This window comes from Populus euphratica, unplaced genomic scaffold, assembly GCF_000495115.2.
Source record: "Populus euphratica unplaced genomic scaffold, PopEup_1.0 scaffold2.1, whole genome shotgun sequence".
Taxonomy (NCBI): Eukaryota; Viridiplantae; Streptophyta; class Magnoliopsida; order Malpighiales; family Salicaceae; genus Populus; species Populus euphratica.
In genome coordinates, this window is record NW_011499846.1 from 5079493 (window position 1) to 5100001 (window position 20509).

General features: G+C 34.6%; 3 protein-coding genes across 3 annotated transcripts; all 3 read right to left on the reverse strand.

The window, feature by feature from the left end:
- Positions 1–603: 603 nt before the first annotated feature.
- On the reverse strand, positions 604–3775 carry LOC105134311 (probable serine/threonine-protein kinase At1g01540). The gene is made up of 7 exons (XM_011038669.1): positions 2944–3775; positions 2272–2376; positions 2057–2179; positions 1763–1933; positions 1469–1598; positions 1163–1372; positions 604–1039 (listed from the first exon to the last, which is right to left on the reverse strand). Exons 1-7 carry the CDS (start codon positions 3498–3500, stop codon positions 878–880), a joined length of 1458 nt encoding a protein of 485 aa, XP_011036971.1. The 5' UTR covers positions 3501–3775; the 3' UTR covers positions 604–877.
- A 2271-nt stretch (positions 3776–6046) lies between these two features.
- ATSTE24 (Peptidase family M48 family protein) lies at positions 6047–13101 on the reverse strand. Its single transcript, XM_011038674.1, has 14 exons — positions 12967–13101; positions 12027–12174; positions 11835–11919; positions 11661–11756; positions 10806–10871; positions 10517–10615; positions 10190–10303; positions 9992–10102; positions 9377–9439; positions 7698–7790; positions 7133–7246; positions 6912–6983; positions 6768–6833; positions 6047–6588 (listed from the first exon to the last, which is right to left on the reverse strand). The coding sequence occupies exons 1-14, from the start codon at positions 12995–12997 to the stop codon at positions 6472–6474; spliced, it is 1275 nt and encodes a 424-aa protein (XP_011036976.1). The 5' UTR covers positions 12998–13101; the 3' UTR covers positions 6047–6471.
- A 687-nt stretch (positions 13102–13788) lies between these two features.
- Positions 13789–16190, reverse strand: LOC105134325 (50S ribosomal protein L5, chloroplastic). Its single transcript, XM_011038688.1, has 3 exons — positions 15871–16190; positions 15586–15786; positions 13789–14500 (listed from the first exon to the last, which is right to left on the reverse strand). Exons 1-3 carry the CDS (start codon positions 16117–16119, stop codon positions 14162–14164), a joined length of 789 nt encoding a protein of 262 aa, XP_011036990.1. The 5' UTR covers positions 16120–16190; the 3' UTR covers positions 13789–14161.
- Between the last annotated feature and the right edge of the window lie 4319 nt (positions 16191–20509).

The following is a 20509-nucleotide window of genomic DNA, read 5'->3' on the forward strand; positions in this document are numbered from 1 at the left end:
ACTAATGAGGAAACATGTTCATTGATTGTTGTCGAATTTCAATATCCTTTTGTTGAGTGAATCCGCATTCAAACAAACTCAGTAGTTACAGCGAGTAGAACATGCTTGTAAAGTTTCAATCAATCTGATTTTAATCTGATTTAATGATCAGATTAAAAATTATATTACAGTTATATTAAAGTTTCAAGGTGTTGTATTGCTGTGCCTTGAGATGGTTAGACTGCCCCTTGCAATCCTCCTGTTGGTGATACTAGAACAATGAATAATGGATTTAATGATGCTGTAAGGCTAATGAGGAAATTCTAGCTGCATAAGTGGAAGGTAAGTAATATTCCTATTTGCATAATCTACTTCTTTGACAATTCTTTCACGTTTACGATCATAACGAGTTCATTTCACGTGCTGCAAAATGATCACACAGGGAGTTCACCTCATATATTTAATTTTGGTTCTGCTAGTTCTGAATATACCAGTAAATAATTATCAGCTGAACAACCTGGAAAGCAACAAAATGGACCACCCGCCTGAGAGCTGGGTGATTGGCTAGTTTTGAAGTATAATAGATACAATGAGAAAGTTCAAAACTAATTTTGGATGACCATGGAGCATACAAACATGTAACTTTGTTTTATAATTGAAACAACAAAATATATCATTTTTCTATAAGAATAATGAATCAATTACACAACTGCATCCCCAGCGGAGTAAGATATCCGAAATGGTATGAAAACTAAAGCTTAAAACAAATGCAGATTATCGTTTTCTTATATAGAAGATACAACAAACACAATAGAATTCCTACAGGGAAAAAAATAAATATAAGATTCAATAACTTGGAGAGATGTAAAATTGTTAGTCACCTAATCCTCCAATGATGTTATCTCCATCTAGTTGGCTGATGATGTTTCCTACCACTTTCACCTTCACTTGTGTCTGAAGTCCCTTCTCCCGATTGCTTATCAATGAATTTCATAGCAGCATGATTCTCTTGTTCAAAACCATGCTGTGAATGGGAAGGTTCTCTCCCAACTCGACGTTCCTGCAAAATTTGCGCAAGAATGGATCAATGAGCAGGAAACTGAAGCATTAAAAGAGAGAGAGATTCTTTCTTCAGACACCACAGATTATAATTCTTTGTTTGAAAGAAATGATGCATACATACATCACGAAATAGCAAGTCATCAGCCTCAAGCATGTGGATCACGTGTCCCATTTTGGGCCTCTTTGTAGCATCAGGATCAACACATTTAAGAGCTACCAGGAGAGCACGTTTCAATGCTTTTGAAGCAGGCATCTCGGGTAACTTGGGATCAACCACTTCTTCAGATTTTCGGTTCCCAACCATAGTTTTTAACCATTCTACCAGATTCACCTGCAATTATTTGGTTGCTTCCAAAAGTTATAGTTACAGGAAAAGATAATAAAAGACAGAAAGGAGGAATTTTCAGAATTATATGTAAAAGCTAACCTCTCCTTGTGGCCGACTATAATCAACAGGGCTTCTCCCAGAAATTATCTCCATGATAAGTATACCAAAACTATAAACATCACTCTTCTCATTCAGCATTCCAGTGCAAGCATATTCAGGAGCAACATAACTAGAAAACCCAACAAAATAAGATTCAGTTTTCCTACTTAGGAGAATTACAAGTCAACCAACCATTGTCTCAATGAACTTTCATATATAATGTTTGCATTGCAAATGAATTTTTTTTTCAACAGAGAAATAAAACTGGAACTCAAATCAAGGAAACAAACTGACCCAAATGTTCCCATCACACGTGTTGTGACATAACTTCTCTCAGAATGTAAGAGCTTGGCAAGCCCAAAATCAGAAACCTTAGAGTTCCATTGGCGATCCAGTAATATGTTACTAGATTTTACATCTCGATGAACAACCTTTGGTTCAAGACCATCATGAAGGTAGGCCAATCTGCAACAACAATAGCAGCAAACAAAATAACTCGAGTGAAAAATAAGAACCAATAATTTGAGCAACAATGCATGCATCCATATGGATGATGAGTTTGCTTACAATGGAATTCAGAATACTTACCCTTTTGCTGTTCCCAAAATAATGTTCCTACGAATATCCCATGTTAGTGGGCTGACTTCTCCAACATCGCCATGCAGCCATTGGTCCAGATTACCATTGTCAACATACTCGTATACAAGCATTCTACATAGCAAAAACATGACCAATTACATTGAGACTGTTGACAACATGAGGCACAAGCTCAATTTTAAATTGGAAGATAATTATAGGCATACCTGTAAGCACCCTCAACACAATATCCAAGCAATCTGACAAGATTCTTGTGCCGTACTCGTCCAATTACTTCCACTTCTACTTTGAATTCCCTCTCAGCTTGACCCCTGAGAATTTTCAGTATCATGAGCTACTAATCTATGCATGCATAATTTTAGTAGAATGGCAGTCAGGACGTAGATGGAAGATTGCTGCCTGCTGTAGCAACTTCTATTAATATTCCAAAATTATCAATTCAGGTTCAATTATGATCAAAGGCATTTGACAAGGAAAAGTAAGGAATCCCACAAAAGCATTTCACTTTACAGCACATATCCAACCACACGCAAGACAAGAACCAAAAAAAGAAGACACTAATCATAACCACTCAAGCACAGCACAGAAATTAAAACTTAGCAAATTTCTTCTGCCATGGAGACTTAAAACATACACTAAGATAAGCGAATAAATTTCAAGTTTCCATAGCAATTCTAAACCTTAAACATCTCAAAAAATCCCAAGTTGAATCCATAACAAATAAGATCCATAACTTTTACCACTTCTCTTCCCCTAGCAAGTAGCAACAAATCAAAGACAAACATGCAATTCATTCCATTTTCTTTCTCATTGTCTAAAAAAAACATGAAAATAATAATAAGCCAACAAAGAAAACAATTAAAAGAACAGATCTTTACCTGTTATTCAACAAATTTTTAACAGCAACTTTAGTCCCGTCACTCAAAACCCCACGATACACAATCCCATACCCACCTTCACCAATAACGTTCTCTTCGCACAACCCACCAGTAGCAGCCTCCAACTCTCTCAAAGTATACCACCTACCCCACCCAAGATGCGACACTTCAGGCCCCACACTTCCACTCCCAAACGACGCCGTCTCACCACCACTAGCAGTCCCTCTACTCTCCCCACTCGAAAACACCACTCTATGCTCCACTTTCCCGATCCCAACCTGGATCTCCGGCACCTGAATCGCATGGTGATTGTGATCTTGCACGGGCAAGTGCACGATTTCTTGAATCTCTTTAGAGATTGGAGGGGTAGTGTCTGTCTTTGTTAGCTTAAATTGTCGGTTCTTGCGACGTGAAGTAACGCAAAGAGAGAGGAGAAAGAGGGCAAGAACTATTAATGAGCCCAATAAGATTCCTATGACTACCCATAAACGGAGACCAAAGATTGATGTAGGCTTTGATAGCTCCGTGTTAACAAATGCACCATCGTATACAGGCATTATTGTTGTAGAAAATAAGAAAAGAAGAAATGGGCTGTTGTTAGATTTACCGGGAATGGTTATGGAATCGAGTTTCTTGGCTCGGTTGCATTTGGTTTCACCGAAAAAAGAAGAAGAAGAAGAAGAAGTTCCCGGCGATTATGATAGATGAGGGAGGGAATCAAAGATAGGCGGAGAGAGACGAATCAAGTGGATAGTAAAGGGTGGATGGGAGGAAGGAAAGAGAGAGGGTTAGTGTGTGAAGATGAGCTGTCACTTTGTCTGTCTAAGCTAAGTTGAAGTGAGACAGGACTGGCTTAAGGTTAAATGACGTGTTTGTCCTTCGGATTTGCATGTGGTGTTGGTTTTTTTTTTTTTTCCTATCTATATCTGGATGAAGTTAATATGGTAAAACCAGCATTGACCGATCTCCACTCACTTTTTAGCAAGAACAACAAATTTGTTATCAAATCCAAGTGGTGAGATGCAATGGCAATAAGAAAGCATAACCCTTTAATGATTGTGAATAAAATATTTACCCTTTAAAAAATTGTTCTTTATGCTTTAAAACACTCACTTGCATGCTATGGCCACCCGCATCCAGGACCATTATCTTATTAAAAGAATGGATATGATTTTTCTTTCGGATTTTAATTGTACAATCATGATAGCTTTTAGGATTCCAAACTAAATTCTTTTTAAAAAAAAAAAAGTTAAGTATGTAGAGAAGGATATGTTTGTAAGCAAATTATTTGTTCACTGTTTTAAAATTAAAATCCTAAATATAAGAAGTAGTAAAAATTAAACTTAATTTTAATATCATGCCGGCCTCCGATGTTCATGACAGGAAGCATAATTTTCCAATAACAAAGACATGGTTTTGCTTATTCATTTAATATCTTTTAAATGTAATTTTTTACTTTAAAAAATATTAAATTAATAATTTTTAAGTGTTTTATAATATTTTTGATGTGTTGGTGGTGAAAATAAAAAAAATATTTAAATATATTTTATAGAAAGAATTATTTTGAAAAACATTTTTTTCCAAATGGATCTTAATTCTTTGGAAAATCAATCTCATTTCATATCTTACCTCTCTTGACTTGTATTTCTTTTAAAATAATTTTTTCCTTTTTGTTAATATTCATAGGTTTTCATTTATAAATCTACATATGAAAACTTGAGTTGTTATAATTCTATAGCGATATTTTTTGCAGCTACGCTATCATACTTCACTCAGATGTGATGATGAATCTGGCAAGTTTTATGGCAACGCGGTGTAAATTTTATTTTTTAGATTTAATTTTTTTATTAAAAATTATTTTTTAAATATATTTTAAATCGTGTTAATTTTAAAAATTAAAAAATATTATTTTAATATATTTTAACATAAACACGGATATACATGTACGTAGCTACCGAGAATTAAACGAAAGAAAGAGAGGGAAGGTGACCGTTAAAGGCGATAATGATGTTAGGACAGAGGGATCTCTTTTCTATGTTCGTCTGCTAGTTCTTACATACGTGTAGCCAAGACTAAGGGCTGAACTTCTGTATAATTTCCACATGGCAGTTGTGCCATATTCATCAACAGGTCCCATGGTCCCATCAATCTCTACATGATGCATTCATGTTAAGCCAGGTGTGGGCCCTAGTCGGGCCCACATGGGAGACTTTCGTAAATCACAGGGGTTTGGTGGACCGAAATCATGGTTTAGATAATACTTCGGTGGTAGTTAAGGGAAAATGCATATATTAATTGTCTAATTCATTCTGCAAGTGCATTTTGAAAGCTGTAAGTAATCCTTTTGGATTTTTTTTTTATTATAATCTATTTGTGTCGGGGCACAACAGGAAAAGCATCTTGGTCGATTATAGAACGCCAAGTGGTGGAAAGTCCTGTAAGAATCGAGTGGACACCAACATAACAATAATGGGCCGTGTGGAATTTGACAAAAGATTTCTTGGGTGGTTTCGTGCCCGATGGCAGTCGTGCTTTTCTTGAAATCTTTCGTTACACATCACGTCACATCTCATGTTTCTTTATTGTTCTTTTCTAGCTCATAATTTATCTTCTTCTCATCTGATTGGAGATGGCGCTGTCCGTGGATTTGTCGAGAGGGGTGGATTATGGATTCCTGCCCTCGAAACCAAACCCAGCATTGAGTTTCTACTTGCATCGAATTCCAATTCAGTTTTGTATTCGAACTGCAGCACAGCGACTGTCAATCCATGTACAGAGGCGGCGTATAAAGAACAGAAAAAGGGTTCTTTTCATAGCTCTTAAGAATGAAATAAGGACGGAATGGCAATCCATCCGGTGGTTAAGCACAGGCAACTCTCAACCTTTTCAGGAGCCAGAAATGACGATAGCTTTTAAATCTATCTGCAATCGTATGACGAGATGTGCATGACGATCAAACATGAGAGCGTGACTTGAGTTAACGAGTCATTCCCATTCAAAACCAACTGGACTGCTCCTAATCTTGCGCCATGCGAGGAAATAGTAATTTACCTGAAATAAGTCGACCTTTGTAGCTCTTTTGGTGGATACAAAGGTTCATTCCAAAAGAAAAAAACTCCCCCAAAATTAGCAAGCATATCATATCAGACTCAAAACACATGATCAACAGGTCCTGTGATCATTAGCTTCATACAAACAAAATATATAACTAAAATTCCAAAGTTTCCTGTTGATTCTCACCTGTTCCTTTCCTTCTATCCCCCTCTTCTCTGGCCTGGGAATTGAGTTCTGACATGAGAAGTTGTTCGTGAACAAAATAAGTGTTAATCTTCAACAAAACTCATTTAGGGTAATATTACAACTGCTGACTTGACTGTTCCAGTATCCTGTCAGTTGCAATGAAATAAATTTAATTCTGGGGTAGCCATCCACAGATTGCCCTTGTTAGTCCGCCTTCTTATCTGTTTCATCAATTGCTGCCAGTCTTTCAACAAGGGAAGGACGGGATATGGCTACAGATTGCCCTTGTTAATCAGCCTTCTTATCCGATTCATCAATTGCTGCCAGTCTTTCAACAAGGGGAGGATGAGAGTAGTGATATGCTGAGTACCAAGGATCCGTATTCATAGATGACAAATTTTCTTCCTGAAAAAAATTGGCACACTGTTCAGTCATGTGCATTTCCTGATAATGGATTAGAAAAGAACACTTTGCCAATGTAGAACTTAGATCCCACAAAAATCTGAATGCAAGAAATATACAGGACTCTATCTCCACTACTGATGGTCTGTTAGAGGGAAAAAGTTAAAAGTTCGATAGATCACCTGTAGTTTCACAAGACCACCCCGAAGAGCAGAGCCATAACCAAGCTTTTTAGCAAAAGCATCCGCCTAATCGAACAATTACAGTAAGTGAGATCAAGGACTTTCAGACACACAGAAACAAGGAGAGAGGGTGTGAGAGGTTACCTGAAATTCAAAAGATCGGCTCACCAGATTAAGACCAAAGCTTACAAGGTGTTGGAGAGGTATTACAGTATGCTGCAAAAAAGCAACCAAGTCAGATAAACCCAACCACAACCAACTTTTGTGTCATATAAACCCAACACCCCCCCCCCCACAACACACACTAAAAATCCCATAAGCATTTCTTTTCCTTCACACAGCAATTCTTTTCATATCAGCAATACCTGAAATATGATCAGACCGATGAGCACTGGCTGTGTATCAAATCCAAAACTTCGGAAGAGATCAGTTGAGTTCCTCACAAGAGTGTATCCTCCAAATTGTAAAAATGTTAGAATCTGCAGAACATAAGAGCATTAAAAAAAAAAAACAATGAATCATACACCGGTTATAAGCTCACAAATTAAGTCAAAGGACACCTATAGGAGGATGGTTGGTAAATTCTTAAACAAAACACTGAACTCTCCTACCAAAACACAAGTTGAGATTCAAAAATATGATCTAGGCTTTTAGCATGTATTGAAATTTTCTTGTGCTTCAATCCAAGATGTTTTGGGACTATTTTCTCATCAGGCCCATGAACAAATCCTCAGAGGTTTGAATCTCAACCCAAGGACTTACAGTCTCAAAGAGAAAGAACATTCGTGTCAAAGTTTTCTCCAAGCATTTTCCTGATGATAGCTCTTGGGAGATGCCTTTCAGATGGTATATATGGTATTTCAATAGGATTTTAGTGCACAAATAGGAGCAAAGTACAAATCAATTTGCAAGAAAATAATTACAGCATACCTGCACAGCAATGAACGAGTACATTGTATGATTGAGTTTCCAATGTCCCAGTTCATGGGCAATAACAGCTACAATTTCCTCATCGTCTTTGCACTGCAAAGAATCACATAGATTTAAAGACACTTTCACAATTTATGAAAAAGCATAGCCATATTTCAACCATAAAGTCTAAATGAAGGCACAGCCTAAATGGTTCACACACAAAGTTGTCCAGGCTGTCAGGAATAGGAAATTAAGAAACTGGTAAGTATATTGCACAATTGCCTTAGTCCTTCCATAAATCACATAGAAAATGCTTCTATGGATGGATTGTAAGTTACATCAAACAGGTCCTCCCCGGTTGGATAGCTACTGTGTATTTGTTAAAAAATGTAAAACAATATTTCTTCAAGACTACATGGATATCAGAATCAAGAAAATTTAAGCAGGCAAAGAGCCACGGAGACACCCCCTTGGAACTTCTAAAAAGAGAAATCCAAGGCAAACACTGCAATTCTATCCATTTGAATTAGCCAGGGAGAATATCTTCCAACTTAAGAACCGACAAGGATCTAAATGGAGGCAGTACCACCAAAAATGGCCAGAGTCAGTAACCCACACCCATTAGGTTTATAATATTGCCATTTACTCGCAAAAGCAGCCAGTATTTCACTCCCCATAAATAGCAAAATCCAACCTTTAATTCTTATGTTCTAGGTTAATAATGTTGAAGGATAAGTATCAGATCGGAGTTAGAAAATTTGGTGCAAGATTTGATCAAATCCAGCACCCCAAGATCAGGAATGGAGGGCTTCCAAGGACTGGTTTCAGTGGAGAAGGCTCGTTAAAAGATTAGATGAAAGTAAGATCATGAAAGAAACCTAACAAGTGAGGAAGATGGGAAAACCTAACACCAGACTACAGTTCAGAAGGAATCACTCACTATAAACCCTTAGGAACACACCTAAAAAAAGAACGCATGAGACATGCAATTTAGCATGACATCCCAACACAAGCAAGAAAAAAAGAAGGCTGAAAATTTTATTTCCTTTCCCCAAAAAATAAAATTTTACAGGGCAATACATAGCCCATTTGGGAAGATATTTCCTAGAAGAATTATTCATAATTAAGCAACTAAGGGGGTACACGAGGAAGTTATCTAAAGAGGTTGCTTCCAAGTTGCTGAGCACCTACAGCGCACAGGGGGGGAGTGCTTTTAAGGACAAGCCGTCTAATCACTAAAGAGGCTACAGATTCAGCAGCTTGACCAGAAGCCACTAACTGGCATCATACTGTTCATACTTCTAGTATGTTGGGCAAGATTACAACAGAACCATTATCCCTAAATACAGCATTGTTTCCTCAAGCTGTTGAGTGAACCCAGCAGCAATGTTGATTGAATATCCAAACATTTTCATCATTCTGTACGCGTTTTAACTTCCAAGAAGGCAACCAACATCATATTGAAGTTAACAACTGTACCCGGTGAATGACATGACTAGGACAACATTAGTATTTCTAATATAATGCCATTTCAAAAATAAAAACACTAGTGGTGCCTATATTTCACACATCTTGTTTTAAACAAAATAAGTTATCAATAAAAAATGGACAGAAAAAATATTTAGTTTTCATGAGAATAAACTTCAGTTTGATAAGGTTAATATAGAAAAAAAATCCAGAAAGAACGGCTTCCTCACCTGCTGAATCAATGTGTCATAAAGTACAATTCGCTTGTTCTTAAAGAATCCATACATATAGGCCTGCACATTGTTGATAGAATATGAATTTGATCTACAACAGACTAGTAAAGCACAATTTTATTGTGAAAGTACAGATGACTTGACGATAGAGAAAGTGCCTGCAACCATGTATGATAACACTATGAGAAATGAGAGCTGGCCAAGTGTAATGCACCTATCTAATGCATTTTTTTTCTTCACTCTACAAAACAAATAACTCATCAAGGTTGCCAGCAAACACATCTTAAACCCAACCCCAACCACCCAAAAAAAGAAAAAGAAAAGAAAAGAAAAGAAAAAACACAAATAGCCTGAGCTTTTGGTACAAGTTCCCCTGCAATTTTCTGTGAGTAATGCCATTAGTTTACCACAGTTTGGCCAAGAAAAATAGATATTTCTTTTCATTACAAAGCAAGGAACATGGTAGACATAAATAGGGAGGAGAAGCATTAGTTAACTTCATGTTGCAGAAACAGCAGGTATACAAACAAAACAAGACACTGTATAATGGAAGAAAAGGTAGCAAGTAATGCTGAGAAACCTTGATAAACATATTAAAATAAGAATACTCACATTGCTATGGCTTGACCTTGTGGATCCATCTACAACAAACAACTTCTTTAAAGGAAACTTGAGGGAGGAAGCAAGTTTCTCAATTTTCTCCCTGAGCTCTCCTTCTGGAAGCTATTTGTCACATCAAAAGTAGAGGGAAAAAGATTACTAATTGAGCATGACATAGGTCTGAATGAATTTCACATGTTCAATACTCACAGGAGTGAACTTGTTGAAGAGGGGGGCAATTAAAACTGGGTAGAGTGTCATCATGACAAGAGAAAGAACAAACATGAATGCCCATAGATAAATGGCCAGGTAAGGACCTCCTTTCTGCAACCATGCAAATGAAAATTCAACAGTGTGGGAAGACTTGTTCATTCACAAAAGAGCTGTAACTTGTACGAGCATTTTTAGAATAAAATCTGCCACTTATTCCAAATCAGTATCTTTAATTCAGGCATAAAAATGGCCAACTACAGTCAAAAGACTGATTAAATGCTGCAAATAACTGGCCACTTCATCAACAATGGCAGATAAAAGTACCTGTACTATTAAAATAATTGCTGAAACAATTGGGGGGCCAAGTAGAATGGCAAGGCAAATTCCTTTGAATAAGTCCCTAAAGAACAGCCATATTGTTTGCTGTACAGATGGAAAATAAATTAGAATTGCACGAGAGATAAGATATAAGGCGGATTGGAAATCAAACAACTATAAATTTTATATCAGTGCACGTACAAGTAAAAGGAATCTAGATTCACCAACAGAGAATTGGTATTCTAACAAGTAACAAGATGTGTGAAAATCACAAGTTATGAGAGAGAAGGCAAACCTTGTTGAAGCCATGGCGGGCCTCAATCACAAAAGTTGAATAGAGAGAGAATGGCAAATCTGTAATCTGCATAAACATATTTCAAAGCAATCAATCAAATAGTATCGATAGAGAAACTTAAAAAATTGTACTTTTTTGCATGCATTTGCTTATGAGGGTACCACAATCCAAACAGCATTCCAAAAAATGCAAAAAATTGATAATCACCAGCAAAAATGGAATAAAATTGATTTATTTGCTTAAAAAAAATGAATAGCAGAATTACTGTGTTATTAATTATATAAGCAAACTCAATTATACTATCCATACAATCAAAAAGCAAGGCAATATGCATGATGAAAGGATATTGGTTTATACCTTATAGAACACCCTTCTGAAGAGGTAAAAACTCAAATATTATAAACCAGATATTATTTATATTAAAAAAAAAGTCGTCTGTGACATATACTATTACATCAGAATTATTAGCTCCGTCTACAAACAGTGTCATCAACCAGGGAGTCTCTACTACATAGACTGACAACACTCCGCCAGCTCACCTCTTTCAAGGTGTAGATTCAGAATTGGAAATTGTTGATGTCAATGTGCATGCTCTGAATCTACACACCACAACTATTACACAAAATAACCCAGCCTCACCTGTGTATATTCTTGCTTAATAATCTTTAACATAGCTGTGAACATTGAGTGCTCAATTCAAATGTGAAAAATACCACCTAACTAATTGTGCGAGAAAAAAGAAAAGTAAAAATAACTGAAATCACAGACCATAAATCTTAAACTGTTGCATAAAAGGCAGGCAGCATAAATACGGTGGTTATTATCAGCTACAGTAATTAGAAATCATGTGCAAACCTGCGACCATATCATAACACCAGCCAAAAAAGCAAGGGTGTGGAGTATTTCATTCTCCTCATTGAAACCAGCCAAAACCACAAAGCTTCCTGATTTCTGCAGATACAAAAAGAATTGGATGGTGACAATACAACCACAGAGTAGCTCCACTAAACATTGCAGCAAAGTACTTACCTTCCAAAACCAAGGCAATATCCCATAGAACAAAATAGCAGAGTCCAGAAGTATAGTAACAAATTCATGAACAAAATTGAAGTGGCTGAAAGTTAAGAGATTCTTAGTGAGAATCAAAGAAAACATGCACTAAGAATCAGATTAGGAAAAGCTAAAAGAATCAATGCTAGCAAGTTGCAATAAAGAACAAACCTTTTATCAAGACTATAAGCTCGAGATTTTTCAAACTTCTCCTGGCTGATTACTCCTACCAGAGTTTTTGGGAGAGTTGGCAGTTTCAAAGCAGCAAGTTGTCGCAAATCCAAATAGGTCTCAAAGAAATACACGAGTATCATAAAACCTGGAAAATCAGGACATACCAAAGCAGTTGTTAGAATCTCCATAACATAAAGCATCCAACCACTGATCCCAATGTCAAAGAGATTCAAATAAAGTGTAACAAAGAAGCATCAAATTGCAACTAACACAACTGATGTGTATCTAAATAGCCTCCAACTGTCGCAGTGTCAGCTGATAAATATCAAAGATAATAACAACAAAAGCGGATGCAAAAGTTCATTAGCAGCTCCTGCTATTGGAGCAGGTATGTTACCACAGTTGCACCTATGGTGCATCCTCAATCATCTAGCCCTAAATTTGGTAGCCCTAAGAAACTCAGAAAAAATAAATCTCCAAAGTTGTCTCTAACTTTAGTTTCTTAGAAATGAGAAAGCCTCAAATGAGCATTAAGAAACAGTAAAACAAAATGTTTTTTTCTTTTGTTGACCCAACATATGTAAAAAAAACTTTTACCATTCAAACATAAATTTCTTCTTTTTCACTGATTTTTTTCCCTCAGGAACCAAGAAAAGATTTGTCTTCATAAATAAACTCCGGTACTTTAAAAAAAAAAAAAACCAATATCCATGTTAAGAACCTCGAATAACCATCGCCGTAACAGAAATGTATAAAAGGAAAAATAAGATAAAATCAAGAAATGAATAAAAATTTAACGCAAGCTAAACCCTAATCAATGGCAATCGCAAAATAATCGAAAATTTTGTAGAAGAATAAACGAAGCGTTGAGAGAAAGATAATGAGCTTAAGAATTATTTTTAGAGTTGGGCGATAAGATTAAAGAGAGAACATATACCAACTACAGCTTCCATGTAAGGAAACGCCATGGTCGATTCTCGAGGAATCTGAGAGCTGCAGAGAGAAACAAAAAGGAGAGGTTTCTGCCTTAGCTTTCTTCAAATGACGGTCATGTTGTGTCTTGTGAAATTTTGGGTGTGAAGTATTAAATTAGATATCCGGTCGACCCGAATGTTTTCGTTTGGACTAGGATTGACCCGTATCTAGAACCCGCGTCCGTGGGCTTATACGAAAAGAATTTTCTGGAGCTAGCATGAAGATTTGCTTGCCGTGGCACGTGCGTTTCACGTGACAAATTATTAAAAAAAAATTAAAGAATTCTTGCTGTTTAAATAATTTTTAAAATTTAAAAACAATAGTAAAGGAAGGTTCAATGGTTTCAGGATAGAAGATGGGAAGAAATTATTCTCATCCCTAAATTCCATTCACCTTTTTTCAAGTTAAAATATAAAAATTTCAGATAAAAATGTCAAATTCTCAAATCTTAACCGTTAGATTACAGAGCTGCTTAATTAACTGGATAATCACTACCGCATCTTGTAAAAAGATCTCAATGCCTCAACAACCAATGTTTTTTTTTTTTTTTTAATGTGAGAGGCGAAACTATCATTACATTCATCTAAATGAAGAATAAAGTTTTTCAAAAGAGACTTGGCTTTCGTTAATGCATGGTGTTAATGTATTTGCACCCGTTCCCCCCCTCGTGGGAACCGGAAGCTTACCGAAAAATAAAAGAATTCCAGCCAGCAATGCTAGCTGTTATTTGGTGTATACTCGCCGCTACCAACATTCCCATCAGTAGTGAGTAGAGAACGCATGCTTGAACACCAAAAGTTGGTTGACGTATTCAGCCATCAACAACCTTGACAAAATTGCTTCTCAGAATTCCCGCAATTTCGAAAGGCGTGATGCAGTAGCATATGAGTCATGCAATGCAAGTAGCCAAGCATGCTCAATAATCACTTGTCTTTGACACAAATATGCAGTCTGAATAATGGACATTTGAAGAACGACTCGTTGCGTTGCAAGATATTACATTGATCTTCCTTTGATTTTTTATGAACTCGTTCATCCAAAATAGATTTTGAGGGAAACAGATTAGATAAATCTTTCGTCTGTTGCCTTAAATTTGGGATCCAACAAATCCTGCATGGAAATGGTTGAGACTTGGATGGGGATAATAACTATTATAATCATCGCCTACTCCTTTCCTTTGATTTTGAATCAGAGTGGCGTGCCTTCGATTTCTTCTTGCGAGGCTGAACGGCACCACCACCTTCTCTAAATGGCATACCCATGAGAGACAAGAGTCTCTGCGCTTCTTGATTGGTGTTGGCTGTGGTTGTAATGCAAACATCCATTCCCCTGGGTTTACCAACTGCATCAAAATTAATCTCTGGGAACACACTCTGGTCGCTAATTCCAATGCTGTAGTTGCCTTGTCGATTAAAGCTGTTTGGGGTCCCACCTTGGAAATCCCGTGTTCTAGGCAGCCCCAAGTTAACAAGTCGATCTAAGAATGAGTACATCATCTGTAAAATATAATCAAGGATCCAAGTTACAAAATTTCCATGTAAAATTAAAAAGAATGCAACCAGCAAAATGCACCAGGATACAAATGTGGTAATGAGATGAATCTGTTATGATCTGATCTGATCTAAACAGCAAGTAAAACCAGGATATGAGCAACAAGATCAATTGCTGACAAATTACATGACGTGTTGATTCAAGATCAAAGTGGCATGGGAATGTGTTCAAGTATAAGAATGTCCTACTCGGAAGCACAGACCATTGTGATAAAAGACAGAAGACTGAAAACAAGCTCTAGCATAAAGCTGCAAATCTCCCACAGTACAGTATTGGTGATCATCTTGAGGCTCTACCTATGGACCATAGCCGTCGTATCTACCGTGTTTCTTCTAAAATCTCTTTGAGGAGCATTGTCATCATTGAAGTGAATGGTCATACTCAAAGAATCCATCATCTTGAGCAATCACTATATCTCCCTCGTGCAGAAGTGAAAACCAAAATAAATAAAAAATTCATATACTATCATTCAAAACTTGACAGTAAGCCTCAAATCCTGTTTAGAATCGGAGTTTAAAAGCATTGTTTTCTAAGGATCAAACAAGAGAAATCCCATCATCTAATCAAAGTGAGAAGCTCAATTCCAAAAATCAATAATTTTTCCTTCCCTAATAGCCAGTATCATCGGCTAAGCTAAATGCCCCTACCATTGATCTACATGCTACTAAAAGCACACATCGTGGAATCAGCCAGGAAAATAATTATCACAAAATTATGCATCCTGGCATGTCTTCTTTATCTAGAAGGAAGCTCCAGATATGCAGCATCATTCACCCTTGCACCTGTAACTTCAACTATGCCCAAGCAGCTTCTCCTAACAGATCCATCTTTAAAATCACTTTCCCCAAATCCCCATCAAAAGCTACAACACCCTTCCAAAACACAAAAGAAGAAATCCTGCGCTATGATGTCCAGATAACATGTAGCCTCTAGTGTTTAGACTCCTAGCTAACTTTATCATGAAATGTGTAGCCACAGCCATGAACATAAACAAGAAAATCCGATAGAGAGAAAAAACAAAAATGCTCACATTTCCTCTAAGTGTAACATAAATACCAAGTGGTCGGGCTTCCCTACTCTTGAAGGCAGCAACCGCATTCTCGGCCCCCGTCTTTACGGGTCTTTGGCCTGTGATAAGAGCCAAATCATTTATCGCTGCCTCCACCTCCTTAGAACTCTGCGCGGCATCTCCAATCCCACAACTCACCACAACCTTCTGAATTCTCGGAACCTAAAGAAATGAGAAATCCAGATTTTAGCAAATTGCAAATTAGAATAACTTTATCAGTAAATTGGAAAATTTTTAAAGAGTTACCTGGTCAATGTTGGTGTAACTGAACTCTTGTAACAGCAAAGGGACGATTGTTTCAAGGTATGTATTTTTCAGCCGAATGCTTTTGTCTGATTCTGATTTGTCCACCAAGACAAATTCTGCAGTGGTTCTCACTGATATCACCCCATTCTGGCTTCCGTACGGTGCTCGTGCTGTTAAGCGCGATGGGAGAGCGGGGAATCGGCCGTGAAACGACGCCGCCAGGGAGCGTAAGAGCGAATGAGTGGCCATTTTTCTGGTTTGAAGGGAGGGGATTGGACTCGGAGATTCTCTGTTGGTAGGGTTTAGTGTGCGGGGTTGTGAAATGGGTTCGAAGGTTGAACTTATTTACGTGAGTGCCATTTAGGTTCATGCTGGCGTGGGTGTGTTGTAAATTTTGGGAATTGTTTTGTCAAGGTGAGAGGATAAGAGGGATGGCAAATTACGATTTTGCCTTTTTCTTCAGGGGAAAAAAATAAATGTTGTCGTGATAAAAAAAGGTATTCACAGCCCGTGCTGTCCTTGTGACCGTGGTAGCTGCAGTTTTTTTTAATTATTATTAATATGAGTATTTTAATGTGTTCTTGATTAATTTTATGAGTTTTAAAATGTATAGTTATATAAGTTTTTAATAATTTAAAAATAATTTAAATTTATAATTATTAAAAAATAAATTTAATAATTAATTAGTTGAGTAACCCTCAGAATTGTGGTGGCTGCGGTTCTTACATTGCGAATTGCGAAACGTCATGTAGTAGATTTTTTCTCCAGCATTTATTAGAAGCAAGAAATATGGGTGGAAGGAAAAGATAATATACAGAGTAATTTTGCAAGCTAAAAGGAATCTTTGCTAGAGTGGTTGCTTTGTATTGTTCAATAGTCTAAGCAATAATTATTATATTTATATTAAAACAAATGGTGTTTTCATGTATAAATAACATAATTGTAAATTTTATAATTTTTTTATTATAGCAATGATAAAATTATTTTATTTTATTTTTTAATAGGAAACAAGCTTTTCTTATTTTTTTTCTTTCTATATTTAGTATTTTATCATTTTATACTTGGCCTGTTTATTATTATTTTTTCTTATCTTCATTTTTTTGTTATATTTTTTCAGTTTTTTATTTTTTTCTTTGCAATTTTTTTTCAAAAAAATAAATATTAGTTTTTACACTTTGAATATATATCCCTCTAAACTTGGCTTATTTATTTTATTCTTTTTGTTTTCATCTTTATTATTTTGTAATTTATTTTAAATTTTTTTCTTTATTTACACTTTTTTTGATAAATTATTATATAAAGACTAAGAAAATTATTTTTTTATTGTAGCAATTGTAACCTTATTTTATTTTTTTACTATGTTAAAAATTAGATTGAGATATTATATATTTTTATTATCACATATAATATTTCTTGTATTTTATTATATATAAACATTGATTTTTTTATTCACAGTTATATTTTTTATTTAAAGTAAAAAAAATATTAATAATATATCCACATTGATTTTTTTACATTAAAAAAATTATTTAATTTGCAGCAAGGTGAGTTAAATAAACACATTAATATTTTATTTTTTATATTTATTAATACAGATAATTTTTAATATATTTAATTAAATATACACATGGACTTTTTAATTTTAAATTAGATTTAAAAATAAAACACATTTAAAAATTCCGCATATCTTTTTTATCAAAAAAAAATTATGGAACTGAGGAAGCAGGTCAGATAGCTACTGCAACTAATTCATGCTAAGAGCGCATGACATTTGATTATTTAGGAGAAATTTGGCTCGGCATTTTATTGGCTTGAGGTATTTTTACAGGTAGTAGGAGTGACGGCTTTTTGTTTTTTTCAAAATTTAATAAATAATGACGTGAAATTTTAGTGTGTTGTGACTCTAATAGTATAGGTGTTTTAAAATTGAAAATTTATTAAAATAATATTTTTAGTACATTAAAATAATTTAAAAATATTTTAAAAAATATTCATTCAAAAATTTTCAGGTATAAAGTAATTTTAAAAGAAAATCCAACCTTAAAAATGAACACTCCCTGTTAAAGATGGTTTATAATAAATTTCTTAAGTTTTTACCAGTTTAAGGTGATTTTGAAACATTATGAAAAATTAAAGGAAAGGCCACCCTAGTCGCTTCTTGAAATTGTTTTGTTTATTATTATGATAGTGACTATTTTTTAAAATATTTTTTATTTTAAAATATTTTAAAATAATATTATTTTTTCAAGATTTTTATTTAAAAATATAAAAATAAATGTAAAAACAAACCAAAAAAAATAGTAGTTATGCATGAAGTTGAGTTTGTGATGACAATGACACCAAAGGTGATTGCCGTGGGAATGTCGTGATAACAATGATAAAGTGCATGGAATTGATAATTAGGTGATGGTAGCGAATATAAGCTATTGCCATGAAGTTGGTGATAAAATATTGATTATGATAGATAAATTAGATAATTGGCATATAAAATAAAAGGAAATATTGAATTAATATAATAAAAAAATTGGTAAAATAACATTTATTTTTTTTATGCTGTGGTTTGAAAGTATAGTAATTGATTAAAAGTAGTGTTTTTTGCAGTCATAGTTGCGGCAGAAATTAAACTTCACAGCTATCCGATCAACCATTCAATAATAGTCAGTTAAGTTAGCCAATTGATTGACACTAAAAAACAAAGACAAACTGCTATCTGAACACTATTTTTTAGGGAGTTAAAAATTTTATAACTTTAACAAAATTTTAGTAAAATTTCTTCCATGTAGAAACTATTCGCTTAAAAAAACCTTCTAAAAAACAATAATTACCAAGCCCAATAAATTTTCATGTTTTGTAATCATAACTACATCTAGAAATGCAAATAAAAAAACATGTATGCATGCTAAGTGAATATAAAATACCTAAATAACATAGCATTCAAGTAATTAAAATCTCAAAATATATAAACATAAGTTATCTATTTATATATATTTATGTAATTTATTGGATAATCCGAACTTATCTGATTAAATCCAACTCTTGTACCTACTCGAGTGGCTTTATTTTTTACCACGGTATCATCAAAAATTAATATCCATTCAAAGATTTCAAATCCAACATAACAAACATTGAATCACCGTGATGTCAGGGGCCAACTTTCATTTTCTTTGGCAAAATAATGAAGCATGAATGCAGTTTATTGACTCTCTCGTGGCATAAAACTAGCCTAGTATTAATAAAACATTAACATCAAGTTAAAAGATCAATATATAAAACTCAATGTTTATTATATACTAGTTATTTAAAAATCATATCATTTATAATATTTTAAATTTGCTGGACATGTTACTTGTATTTTATATATGCAGGTGGAGGAACTTGCTTCAGATTTTGAATAATGACTTGACATATAATGTTCATGCACCAAATCAAATACTTCTTATTTGTAAGTGCAATAATGTATCTTTATAAATATTTCATTCTCCGTTCATTTCATTTTGATACATGAGTTTTACGACAACTTAACTAAATGTAGTTATCATTTTTCTTCTTCCAAGTTATAGCTTGCAAAATATTATACAAATCGAATGTCAACTAGAATATATTATCCCCGACTGAATTAATATGTTACTTGAATAATGTAGCTAAATCATTAGAGCGTTCAAGTGAGAAAATGCATATTTCCTTCCAAAATACTTTACATGAACCCATCTTAGCTCTCGATGCAGATTAAAACTTAAGAATATCAATTCTACTCGAGGGAAAAAAAAAAAAAAAACACCTGCGAAGATTGCCGGAACCGTTACAATCAAATATTCAAACTTTAATTTTTGTCACTCAAGTACGTTGGCGTTTTTAGAACTACCAATCAAGCACTTCCTTCAAAATTTCGTCTTTCTTTTTTCACTTTCTATTGATGTGGCAGTTGACCTTGCCCAACTAACTTCGAATCCTTTTAGCTATACTCACGCTACGAAAGGGAAAAAATTTCACTTTCTATGGAAAAATCCTTCAAAACTTCCATTAAACTCAATGAATGGAATCTTTTTAAATCGAGATAATTTATTTTATTTGGTTATAAAATAATTTATTTAAAATTTTTAATTATTAAGGTAGGGTTTTTTACTGGACTAGAGAAATGAGCTTAATTTTAGTACCTGAAAGCTAAGCCGGGGGCAATACATCAAAAAATAGAACTATAAAATAACAAGGAAAATGATCCTTTCAACTGTTTTTTTTTTTGCCACGTAAAGGAATTTTTTTTTGTAATTTTAAAGTTTTTTTATTAGATTAAATACAATACGGAGCCTGAGTTTTAAATTAGTCGAATCAAATTTAATTGCCACATCATAAAAAGGGTTAAGTTGATGGAATTCAAATAAAGGTATTTGATGGTAATTTTGAAAATAGAATGGCATGCTAAGAAAAAGTTTACACGTGTTAGTGTAGGAAAGGGTAACGTGGCAAGGACATGATTCACGGTGGATTAAAAAAACAAGTGGCTTTGGGGTAACTAAGTTTTTATTCATTTGATATTTTATAATTGCTGTGAACATCTTAATCTTTTCATAATTTTTTTGCACTTAAAATTACTTAGAATATCTTTAAAGGTAAAAAAAAAAAGAAATCATATTGTAGGGAA